Source organism: Acanthopagrus latus, chromosome 18 (assembly GCF_904848185.1).
Source record: "Acanthopagrus latus isolate v.2019 chromosome 18, fAcaLat1.1, whole genome shotgun sequence".
Lineage (NCBI taxonomy): Eukaryota > Metazoa > Chordata > Actinopteri > Spariformes > Sparidae > Acanthopagrus > Acanthopagrus latus.
Window position 1 is genome coordinate 29,687,541 of NC_051056.1, and position 12,939 is coordinate 29,700,479.

The 12,939-nt window shown below is 43.4% G+C and overlaps 1 protein-coding gene across 5 annotated transcripts in view; it reads right to left on the minus strand.

The window, feature by feature from the left end:
• Positions 1 to 12,939, minus strand: part of si:dkey-237h12.3 (teneurin-3) — a 209,101-nt gene that overhangs the window by 35,787 nt on the left and 160,375 nt on the right. For 4 of the 5 annotated variants that reach the window (XM_037076954.1, XM_037076955.1, XM_037076953.1 and 1 more), the window contains 6 exons: positions 10,692 to 10,712; positions 10,159 to 10,182; positions 8,927 to 9,073; positions 8,184 to 8,400; positions 2,606 to 2,725; positions 227 to 488 (listed from right to left, as the gene is read on the minus strand). In XM_037076954.1, coding sequence (XP_036932849.1) covers positions 227 to 488; positions 2,606 to 2,725; positions 8,184 to 8,400; positions 8,927 to 9,073; positions 10,159 to 10,182; positions 10,692 to 10,712 — 791 coding nt within the window. The remainder of the gene's footprint in view (positions 1 to 226; positions 489 to 2,605; positions 2,726 to 8,183; positions 8,401 to 8,926; positions 9,074 to 10,158; positions 10,183 to 10,691; positions 10,713 to 12,939) is intronic. The other variant, XM_037076956.1, reaches the window with a different exon arrangement.

Sequence of the window (12,939 nt, forward strand, 5' to 3'; positions counted from 1 at the left end):
GACTGTTTAAAATAAGCGAGAGAAGCCGTGGTGAAAGGAAGATAACCGCATTATCGTTACTCTGTGTTTGTGTATTTTCAACGCTGCTGCTTGTAATGTTGAGATCAAACACGGGTCAAATTATTAAAGTCATTGAAAAGCATCAGATATGAGCGCAAATTTGGAATTGACCATAAAAGCCCTGTAATGCGTTCTCCCCGGGTCACCTCTGCGATCGCTGTCTCACCTGCGTCTCGGGGATGATGGGACTGTCCTCTGGGGAGCTCTTGTAGAGCGTGGAGAGGGGCGTAGCCAGGATGAGGGGGTTGGGTCTGATCAGGCCCGTAAGGTAGCAGCTGGGGATGTCGTTCTCTTCCCTCTTCATCACCACCGTGTCCATCACATGGAAAACGTTCCAGGGCAGCCACACCGTGCGGTGCAGCGTGGGGAACGGGGCGCGCTCGTAACTCAGCGTCAGAGAAGCACCGCCGTTGGCCAAGAGGTCAAACCTTAACACAAAACCAAACCACTGATTCGATTAACTGAATTATCAGCAATACAGAGACTGTATTAACTGCTGTCGGGGTCTGTCTGTTCTATTGCCTGTGATCTGTGTTCATCCAGAGTTATACACAACCAATCATCCAGAAGAACTCGTCAACTACTAAATTCAAATTCTCACTATAAGAAATCAAACATGGAGGGGACGTCTTCTTTCCTCTTTAAACCAGAGCACCTGCCTGCTTCTGTTCTGCAGCTGATGATAATGAACACTAACGTAGGCGCCACAGTGCTGTCGTTCTTTTTTCAGACAAAACCTTCCGATGGAAATTTAAGTTTTGTACCGAACATCAACAGATGATGTTTCCTGGTGCATCGGGAACAATTTGTGCTGAGCATCATGAATAGTGCATCTGTTTTGAAAAAACAATAAATATGTCAGTCATACAAAATGAACATTATGATCCGCTCTTCAAGCACATTCAAAGGTCGAATGACTCACTGTTGTATCTAACAATAAGGTATAAATGCCTCTTAGCACACAAACACAGGAGGCCTTCTATCATTCTATGTCTTTAATCATGATACTGTCATTTTGCAAACAGATGATGAAGCTGAAAGAACGGAGGAATATTTGAAAGACTGATGGTTGGAACTCTGTAAATAAACCTCAAGTCATAATAAACTGGAAGTTCTCTTAAAGTGTAAAGTAGTAAAGTAAATATGTATGTCAGAACTGAGCCCGATTATGCTTTTTCAATGGAAGAGGGAACTTTTCCTTATCAAAAGTATTCCCTCTGTACAGCCTCCATATATTATTATCATTCACTGAATCTAATTTATGACTTTTGTTTAACCAGGCATGGTGCGAGGAGACACTTTATGGTTGGATTTGGTTTGGAGTCTTGGGAGTTTTCACTGGCGAACTGGTTTTAATTAGTACGACATTACTCAGGGAAAAGTTACTGGTTTGGAAATGAAGGGCGACTCTTTGAAGTGCTGCTCTATATATTCGGCGAGCTCCACTACCCAGGGGGTAAAGCATCTGTGTGGTGACATTGCATGCATTCACACACACACACACACACACACACACACACACACACACACACACACACACACACACACAGATTCCATTGCTTATGCTCGTCTCTCATGCACGCACCCACACCCCGCATGACACACACGCCAACAGCCAAGCTGTGCAGCTGACCTAAAACAGCTTCCTTCTCAAGCTCTCTCCACTTTGGGCAGTGGGGAGCGCACAGCTGCAAGAGGCCAGGCTTTGATGCTGCCCCCCCCCTTCTTAACACACTGAGCGGATCTGTTGGCTAACCAAGTGTGATTATCCCCGACCATTTATCACGCTCCTTGTCAGAAGAGTTACAGGGCGGAATATCTGAAGAAATCAGCTAATCCTCAGCTATCTGGGGACCCAAGGATTGTGCTTCATAACAACAGCTGTACAATTCTCTGCCACTCATAAGCCTTTTATTCCACACTGGCAACACATAAACAGCCTCTATGTGCTGAATTTGAATGAAGGCTCCGGTTCACTATCTCTGACGGCCATCTGCAAAATGAAGCTCCTACCTGAGGTGAACCCTCCCTCTAAAATATGACATGCGTTTGTCTTGTATGTATTTGCACTCCCATTATTAAGAACCCGTCTGCGGTAACGGCGGGAGAAGGTCAGACAGTAATCCCATGTTTTACTACACCGCGGGCAGATTGATTCTACCCTTGCTGATTCAATGCATTTTAAACAGCCTGGTTCAAAATGGCCTCCACCACTGTGACATTTGCATGAGGAATTGTTCTAGGGCACAATGTGCTGCTGTTTCAATTTGTTTTGAGCGCTTCTTGGATAACTGCCAAGACGACTCTCCCACTATTGGACAGCTTTTTTTTTTTTTTGCATTTTTCCATACTGATCGGGAGGACAGCAGTCATGCCACAAATAAATGGTTGCACAGGCAAGGGTTGGCCCTAAGGCCATGCTAACAACGGGAGAGTGCCCATGTTTATTTGGACATGTAAATCAGTGTTTGTAAGTGCAGATGGATTGCTGTGTGCCCCTGCATGCCGCGCTGACTGATGCCTGCGTGCACACAGTCTCACTTACATGCCATCTTGACGCGTGATGGTGTAGCCGTACTCCGGGTAGTGCAGAAAAGACACGTTGACTCCAATCAGCGGCGTCCCGTCTCCCGTGAGGACCTGACCTCGGATTACTGACGCCAGGCTGTGTGGGCACACAAACACAGAAAGGGCTGAATAAACAAACAATACCAGCCGGCATCAAACACGCAGCCGCAGCAACAACGCTGCTCACAACTGTCATCCCTTTGCCAGCGGCACTAGCAGGAAGGTATGATTTACTGACCGTTAGGAATACACACATGTCAGTGGTTGTTATTCATAAAAATGCCACCTTGCAGAGCAGCTCTCTGTCTCTGTTTACTGCTTTTAAAAGCCCATAACTCAGTGAGATGTAGTTTTCTAGACATTAAGGACTGAGATTTTGCAGCATCCTGAGCATTAAGGCTGCAAAGAAAAGAATCACATTGTGATTATTTCTGACAGATATTGCAACATGAGTCATGATGTTAGTGTTTTGCATTTTCATGTTCATAGAGAAAAATATAAAAATGTTGATGATGTGATTTTTGCTGGCATCTGTACAAAAAACAAGCACGCCGTCTCACACCGAGAGGTTTGAAGCACCACAGTGCTTTATTTATTTCTAAGGATATGCTGTCACACGCTATGCCTTCATCCAGGAAAACTGCAGCATCAGCCATTTGGATAAACATTTAATTAATTGTTCAGCACATTTCGCACGTGTGTTTTGGCATATCTATTCCACCAGGATACAGAAATTATATTCACATTTTTAGCCTTATTTTTATTAAAAGGAATATCATGTTGCAACTTGTGAAACCATGTACAGCTTTTGGAGCAGTTCAATTTGTAAGTCCGGCACAGAAAACAGTGGGCATCAAAGCTGAGAGTGGAACGCACACAGCACATCATGGAGCCGTGAAGATTTGCAGTTAAATTATCATTCTACTCAGTAAAGTCAACTTGGTAAATGAAGTGTACAATATGCCCAGCAGTAGGCACATCAAATGAGATTCATGAGTGAAATATTCACAGCGTTGCTATCACTCTGACCTCACCCCCAAATTAAGAATTTCCCCTGAATTGTTTTTTTCTTTGTGGAGATGTGTGATCCAAGCGCGATTATTCTTGCAAGCACTTCTTGCTTCCAAAAAAGAGCTTATTGTCAGTGTCACACCCCGAGTCTTATGCTCGCTAGCGTGATAAATGTCTGTGGTAATACTCGCGATGAAAGATAATATATCAACAAGAATTGTGTTAGAACAAGCTCTTCAGCTCGCTAACAGATATCCTCTTGATGTGAGAAGTTGCAAAGCTCGATGGCTGACGTGTCAAGAGGCACTTTATAGGAATTCAGAACAACAAAATGCAACGCTGGAGGCAAACTGTCACAAAGAAGGAAATCTGTTTGAAAAGCGGGCTGAATGTAACAATGACAAAGAATCGCCACGGCGGTTTAGAAAGGTGAGAGGGAAATCAGAATATGAATGCAAAATAATTCAAAATGTTCTGTGTAGAAAAAAATCAGAATGTGAGGGGGTCCTTCTGGTGTGAAGGAGGAAAAAAAAATACACTTTTCAAAAATAAATGTGGGAGAGGTTTTCTCGAACAAAGAACCTCTTATCCACCAGTATTTGTTCCGTACATTCACACCTGGTGGCTGCCGCATATAACCCACCTCCTACCGCTGACCAAAGAGCACTGCCACCAGAGCAGGTGGGGGGGGGGTTAAATGCTTCACTTAAGAGCACCTCAGTGGTAGTTAGTACAGCATGAGAGAGCATTACTCATTCACTTTGCCCACCTAGGTTTGTGCTGCTGGCAAATGGATTTGCTTCTGGTCAAAAGCTCTCCACCTCCAGCCTCCCCGCGTCTGCCTTCACTTAAAAAACTGCATTTTCTTTGGCATTTTTGCACCATAAATCACGGACAGTGAAGGTTCATACATGATTAAAGGCTCAGATATCCTCTGCGATTATTCAACATGACTGCGGGGGCCTTCAGGTAAAACTTGCCTGACGCCGCTTCTTGTTCTTGTATCCTTAAGTGTGAAGTAATTTGTTAAGTCAGTCCTTTATTTGAAGGTAAGGAGAGGAGACACTGCGATATTTCTCCATCAACATTTAATCATTCCCCTCTTCTGAACCACAGTGCAGAATTTTTAAAAGCGCTCCTCCACATTTGTCACTGGTGGGCAAAAAAAAAATGTCTCATTTTGCCACTTTATCTCCGGGTCATTACGTATATGAGACGAGGATGATCAACAGCTTTAGCCTCTCTTATTTCCCTCCTGCTCCTCGCCTGGCACAACCATCTTCCCATCCTTTATTTACCGGCTCGGGGAACAAGGCCACTTAAGAGCCCCGCCGAAGGTTCACTCTTTCTTCCCTGTGTCTCTATTAATCTTTTGAGAGGCAGACGGATGCTGGGAGAAACGAAACACCCCCCCCAACAAACGCCAAGTCACACACCACCTGCTGAAACCCCAGAAATGAATCATATAATTCATGCATTCTTATCTGTCTTTGTCTCACACTGGCTGTAGAAAAACACCATCTGAAAACCCAATGGGAGACTTGTGTGGGGACATGCGATACGGCTGGGGGACTGGCAGGGGGGAAAAAAAACACTCCACCACAACACATGTTTTATTCTCTGTGCTGTACGCGGGACAAGTTTACTGCCGGACTCTGAAACCTGACCGCACTTTGAAATCTGCTCCCTTTCTCTGGATTTACACAATGCCTTCTTAATAAAAAATACAGGGAGAGTAGTGACCTCTAACTGTTTCCCATCTCCGTACCTTTAGACATCAGATACTAGGCACCACAGTCACCGCTGCTTTTTGGAAGTCTTGATGCTGTTCTGGCATTGTTCCAGCGCTTCACAGACTTTTTTTTATAACGTACACTCTGCAAAGGCTGTCAATAAATTATTCACCCCATAACCTCAAATGAATGTTTGAAAAAAAATGGGTCTCCAAACAAACCGTGAAACTACTAAACTCTACTCTGTTATCTGACGCTTTCAAAACATTTGTTTTTTCATTTTTTCATGTTTGCTGTGTTTGTGCCTACAAGACACACACACACACACACACACACACACACACATGAACCCCCACACACAGAAAAAGGTAATTAATTTTCGTCTGATTTAGGGGTATGCATGTTTGCGGAGCCACTAAAATGCACCGTGATGTTTCTGACTATAAAACTAAACTTCTACAAGGAGATAAAAAAGGCAAATGAGTATTTTGAGCAAGAGAGCTAATGCCACTGCCAGACATGAAATCGACAGTAAGCTGAAGACAATGAGGATGAGGATTACTGAGAACTCGGCTGGGTGGGAGGGGGGGAATTGCCTCATTCTATATTTTCAGTAAAGCATGCTATTTACATAAGGATTACTTTAAACTATTGGAGGAAATATTCCCAAAGCCCTCTGCACACAGTTGGCAATCATTTCCCTCTCCATCAGACACAAAACAAACTCTGCTCATGATTCTGAACAGATGTGCACCGAGGTTTGGGTTGAGAAATGAAACTGCCTGTCAGACTGTGCACGTTGTATAGCCCAGCGGTCTTTTCATCCAGTGAGGAATTTTCTTCCTTTATGTCAGACTTTTTTCATCAATGTTGTTACCTTGAATAAACACCTTAAAACTTTCCCTCCTGCCAGAAGTTAAAGGAAATGTGTGGTTACATTGCAAAGGTTTCACAATGAATAAAGGTGGCCCCAACACTGCTACAAAGATTTCATTCAGTCTCAATCAATGTCAGAATGTCTTTGATGGAAAAACTGAAAAAAAAAAACGATCTTTACTCTATATGTGGCTCCTGTGGTTATTGTACCAAGAACTATATGCCAAAGAAAATAAGAAAGGATGAAAACAAGACATGAAGCAGATTTCTGAGAGAACCATTCAACAAAGTTCACAACGGCAGCGCTCATATACCGGTGTGTAGTCGCCATGTTCACGATCTTCTGTGACATCTGCTAATTGGTTCTGAAGACAAAGTTCAGGTGAAGCCAATGTGAATGTCAAAGGTTCCTATCATAAACTAAAGTATTCAACAAACTAGAATGGCACTAAGAAGAGTGCAAACCACCTCCAAGGCCCAACACTTCCCTTTCACACTCCTTAATATCTGATCTAAAGTCGTCCGATCAAGTTTTATAGAAGCTGTTTTTGTTTGAACCTGCTGATGAACCAACTGACACGTGAACACATGGACATAACCTGATTCAATTCAACAAGACCGGAAGTTGAGGGCGGAGCTTCAACTCATGACTATTGTCATTGTTGATGTTTCTCTTGATTACTTTAGTTAATAATTGATACATTGATCGGTCTTTAAAATGTCGTGTTAAAAAAAGAGTCAATCAATCCAAAGATGTTCAGTTTACAGTCATGGAGGAATAAAGAAACCAGACAATACGCATTTAACGAATTTTGACTTTTTTTCTTAAAGAAAAAGATGAATACAATTCCAACATAGTGGGGGATTCATTCAATAGTTAACAGCTAATCAATGAATACATCAGTCATTGCAGCGGTCGTTAAGCTATCGCCAAAGTTATTAAAATTTGCCACGAGGGGCATTTCAGGGTAATCAATAACAAGGTTGTCAGGACATTTCAGCTGACGCCAGATCTGTCAACCTGCTGGTGGCTTCAGAAGGATTCGTCCTCTGGGAAACATCACGGTTGGCACACCGTTTATAGTCTGGGCCAAAATGGTGGACGGACCAAAAGACCAAAAAGATCCACAGAGCAAAAAAAAAAAAAAAAAAAAAAAAAAAAACCTAAAACACTTTGCAGCTCAACAAAACACAAAACTGCACCAGTATGAATTGTGAAACTAAAGAAATCACTTGTAACGCCGCCTAAGTGGAAAACTGTTCAATGTGTATCATAAATTACCAACAATAGGTGTCATTTCTATAAATGTGGCGTCGAGTAATGACACACAAAACACAACTCTGGGTATCTTTGATGTTAAAGTGCAGAATTCCATTAACTTGTTTGCTCTCTGCAGAGTCTCTGTGATGGGACTGATTTTAATGTTCGGAAAGAGTTTCTAGGAAAAAACCTTTCAAGCAGATATCAAAGAGAAGTCTATGTAAGTGTGCCAGTCTTAGATATTCAAATAAACTGCACTGATGATCACAAATAATTATGTTTCTGATAGAAGATATATGTTAATGTGCGGCAAAGACGGACTCTGTTTGCTGTTCTTTCCTTTCCAAGTGGGAAAACCACCAGGTTCTGTTATCTCGGTGTAAGAAAGATAATCCTTGTGTTCTCACAGTGATAGGTGCTATTTTTAGCAGCGAACGAGCTCACTGTTGAGCTACTTAATCTTGACTGGTAAAAGAAATAAACTGTGGTGGCAGTGACACCACTGTAAACACACTTGTCACTGTGACTGCAAAGACAAAGAGACGCGGGAACCTTTGACGTGTTCGAGTGGCTGCACAAACACAGGTGTCTTTCCCCAACTCGTAACGAGACAGCAAACAGCCAACGTGGTCCAAATAATTAAAGAGCTGTCAGTAATTCATTAAGCCGCTTACCTGCTGTTGAACGTGTTGTCCCAGGGTATCACGTGACTGCCGCTGGGACCAATCAAGAAGCTGACGCGGTCGTAGAAGCCCTTGGACGTGGGCTGGGCGGCTGAACTCTGGCCCTGGCTGGCGATGGCAGCGGGGTCAGGCGAGCCGCGACAGTAGGTCTGACCCTGGCAGGCGATTTGAATGCAGCAGTCTGGGTCCATGCAGTCCACGAGCCCATCTGGAAAACAGAAGGGCCAGACGAGACAGGGAGGGAGAAGCTTTGTTGACCTGGATCGCAATAAGGGAACGCGTGAGCATCTCCATTCTTGTGTTGAGCTCTGGTGCACACAGATGACTTCTAGCGTCAACTTAAGTTCATTAAAGCGACAGCTGAGATCCGGAGCTGACATGAGAGTGTGAACTGTTTCAAAGTATGTCACCTAATATGAACTTCCAAAAGTTCTGGGCTTGCTGATGAGGCTAAGAAGCACTTTATTAGCTCCGGCGTGTTAATTCACACTCTCAACTATTCTTTATAATTGATCTACTGTATATTTTAAAGCATGCAGCTTAACAATCTGCTCGGCTAAATCATTTGCATATTCTTTCCAGTGATGTTTTATGTATGATTGATTTGTTTTGTTTGTTTGCACTGTCACCGAGGAGCCACATCAAAGCCAGTGTTTCTGTCTTGCACAATCAGAGAAACACAAACGAAGCCGAAGCTAAAAGACTATTTGTACAACGCTTTTACTTCTCCCTACCTCCCTCGTTATCCTTGCCATCTGAACAGAGCGTTTCGGTCGCTACATCGCATCCCAGGCCTCTCCATCCTGACTGGCAGATGCAGTGCCAGACGTTCTGATCCAGGACGCACCTCCCGTTGTTGTTGCACAGCCCGGGGCAGCCGTCTGTCAACACATCATGTACGCGTCAAACAGCCGAGCAAGTCAGAACAAGGAAATCAAGAGAGGGGGAGGTGGTGGAGGAGGAGGGGAGGGGAGGGAGACAAGAGCGAAGGGGGCATTTAAGAGTGGACAGGGGCAGAGGAGGGACAAAAATGAAATAAGACAGTATTGAGTGAACATACAGTACGATACACCTCTGACAGGACTGGGGGATGTGGGGGAGGGTGTGAGGAGTTACTGTCGTTTCACATGAGTTTCAGCAGTGAAGTGTGTTGGACAGAAGAGGGGAAACCTGCTGAGCTGTGTGCTGTTAAAAGGCCAGTTGGAGTCAAATCCTCATGGCAACGTGTGTTGAAATAAAAAAATAATAAAAATAAAATGAATAGTTTGAATGATTCTTTAGAAGTTAAAGTGACTTGTATTTTGGTGTGATTTTCCAACCAAGGGCAGCCTTGGAGCCAAATTCACTCCTTTTTTTTGCGTGCATGTGTGCGTGTGTGTGTGTGTGTGTGTCGGAATAAAGATTTAAAGGATTCTTTGTGGAGTTCAAAGTTTGCCTGAATCAGAAGGCCGTCTTGCAAGCGCTTTGCTGAAAATAATTAAAGTGGGCCCGGCCCCCGTTGATGCAGATGTGAGAGAAACACTCATGTGAAGTAACGGCAACATCAAAGGGAGAGAGGGGAGTATATATGTAAATAGGGGAGAGGTGTGGGGGAGAAGAGGGGAGGATCTACAGTCTCTACATATACAGAAAACAGAGCATTTGCTGCCAGATCGCATTCCTTCTAGTGGAGGGAGTGAAGACAGGGAGCCGAAACATGACTGAACCACACCAGTTTTGGCCGTTTAATCTGGCAGACACAGGGAATTAAGACAAGGTGGGGGAAGAAGGGACCGTGGAGTCTGTGTGAGACTGGTTAAGACGGACAGGAGATGAGGGGACATATCGGGGGGGAGCAGGATCACAGCAGAAACATTATGATCGACTCGGACATAGAACAGGTGTATATACGCCGTGCTAGGAAAGACAGAGAGCGGGGAGGGATTGTTCGTGACAATCTCCCTGGGGGGGTAGTGGTTCAATTTACCTTTATATCCTATCTTGACTGCTCCTATTACACAACCGAGGAAAGGGAAACATTTGGAAAAGAAAATTACTTATCTCTGTGGTGGCAGAGTGCTAAGACTGACAAACACATTTTACTTATTGTAACTTACAGGGAAGCACAAATAAAAAAAAAAAAAGTGGAAACGGTTGTTGGCATAAAGCTGATGTACCTGCCATGTTGGTTTTAAATATTTGGAAATAAAAAAAACAAAAAGAAGCTCTGCAGGTTGTATTTCCCTCAAGATTACCGTTGTCTTCGGCACGTTTTTTTTTTTTTTTTTTTTTTGCTGCTCTAATTTAAAAAAAAAAAACAAACTCTCCTCTGTGCATGTAAATCTAATATTAAGCATGAGTGACAGGATATGACTGGAGAACTGCGAGCTCAGCCACTTCTGCTTTTTTTTTTTTTTAACAGAGTTCACTTTTTTAAAAGCAAGGATCATAAAAAAAAAAACATCTTACAAGAAGACTTAAATTCTCAAGCAAAGTGAAGAAAGTGTTTTTTCTTTTTACCTGATACTCTCGAATCCAGGGCTATACATGTAAGCCAAGAGGGGAGTTGGAGAGAGACAGATAGGTAGGAAGACAGGCATACAGACATAAAATAGAGAAGAGAACGGATGTAAGTGGGAGTTAGGCACAGAAATGCAAATAGAAACAACAAGTAGAAAATTGGTTTGAAAGGGAGAGAGAGAGACAACAGACAGAAGCTGCAGACTTAGAGGAGTAGATCCAGAGTTTAGCTACAGTAGGAGGGGAAACGGATCTGGACTGTAGATGTCAATGAAAGCTGAGAGTGATTAATCAGAATTATAGATGCTTCCGTGGTCAAAAATCTCCACATTTCCTCTGTCAGATGGTGATTATAATTCTGTCCATAGGAAGGAACTAAAATGAAATTCAGCATCTTAAGCTCAGTAAAATATTCATTCCTCCTTCTGCGTTTCTTTGGCGAAACAAGATGGTTTATCTCAGAGCAGAGCACTGTTCCTCTTGATATCTGAGTGTAATAACACTCTTTTGTTTTCAGACCATATGAGCCAGTTTTTCATCTGCTTCAAAACATTTCACTGTCTGCTTGTCAGGAGGTATGTAGTCTCAGCCTCATTCTAATATGAACGCATCATGAAGCAGCATACTAAACTACTTTCTCTCTTTTTTTTTTCCCCTTTCTTTCAATTTTGCCGTCATCTCCACTCCAGTGATTTCAACAACTGCACGGCGATGGACCAGCAGTACACTAAGGCGAATCAAAAACACCTTAGTGGTAAACTGCATTGCTGAGAAAGCGGTGACAATGGGTTAAGCCTTGCATATAAAACAGGATCTGGATGCTCGTGACAAAAGAATGGCCGAGGAAGTCCTCTATTCAAGCTCTGGCCATGTAATGTGATTAAAAGGCGCTTTGTGCAAATGGCAGTCATTCAGGGTTTGAAAGACAAAATAAGCTCCCGGTTCTCCAAGAAAAGGTAACGCACTGCCTATTCATCCACACTGCGTCCAAAAGCAAGGAGTTACTTTCCTGACGGGAGCCTTGAACAGGAGGGAAAGAAAAGGGAAAATGGATGGTGCAAAGCCTGCCCTGCGGAGGGAAAGATTAATAAGATCAGGAATGTGACCCCTCCAACAACTCCCTCACTGCAATCTCCTCCCCCAGAGATGGAGCCACGCTGCGGGCCGGGGATTGCTGATGAGAGAACTTGTAAATACATAATTAGGGTTCAATAGTTTGGAGTGCCAGATCTTTGTTTCACAGGGAATACGGCGTCATGGAGAGGGTGGAGATGACACTTGGGGGAATGGTGTTTGACGCGGCGTGTCAGGGTTTAACTACAGGACCTTTGACAGGGGGTAAGATGTCGAGGAAGTCTGAGTTAAAGGTCAATAGGAAGTGACATCTCAGAACTCATTATCCTCATTAATGCCAGGTGAAGCACTGCCATTTCAGAAAAATGATATTCCAAGGAGGCCTACCCGTGGCTTCTCGGCTCCCTAAATACCTGCCCTTGACTCGCTAATACAGGAGCATCACTTGAGCAGTCTGAAAGGTGGAATATCTAAATGGATGATGGAAAAATTACAAAGTTGATGTGAGGTGTTGCAAAAAAGACAGAGAGGAGAGGAGGGAGTGATTGTGAGAATATATGTCAGGTTTTCTCATTTCACTTGTGTGGGAGAGATGCAGGTTACAGATTTACATAAAAATAAACATTTTGATATAAATTCATTGTTTTTTTCTGTGGATCCGCTCTGGATTTCCACAGATGAACATTAGTTTAACTCACAGGCATTTTATTTAAACCTCTACATTTGCCACTAAGCCTGGTGGCAGCCTTGTCTAACAGAAACCTGCTGCTGATCAGGAGGTGACGCTGCAAAAATGGAGAGGCTGAATTGTTAATATGTTTAGTCATACAACCCGGACTCCAAAAAAAGGGTCTGACGCTGAATAAACGACAACACTTTTATGAAATAATATCCTTTACATGATGGAGTGTTTCACAGAGCGTTGAACTTCACCCCGTCCTTCCTGTGAACGACTGTGAAGCAGGTATTTATTTAAATGTTTTACTTTTTCAAAATACACTCACATCAGGACAACCAGGATCTGTGGTGTCGAGCGATGCGTCTGCCCTGTAATCAGGAACCCCCGAGCAGTTAGGGGGTTTGGCTGCATTGCTCAAGGGTACCTCAGCAGCACTCAGGAGGTGAACTGGCACCTCTCCAGATACCTGCCTGGTGCCAAGCTACTGCCAAGACA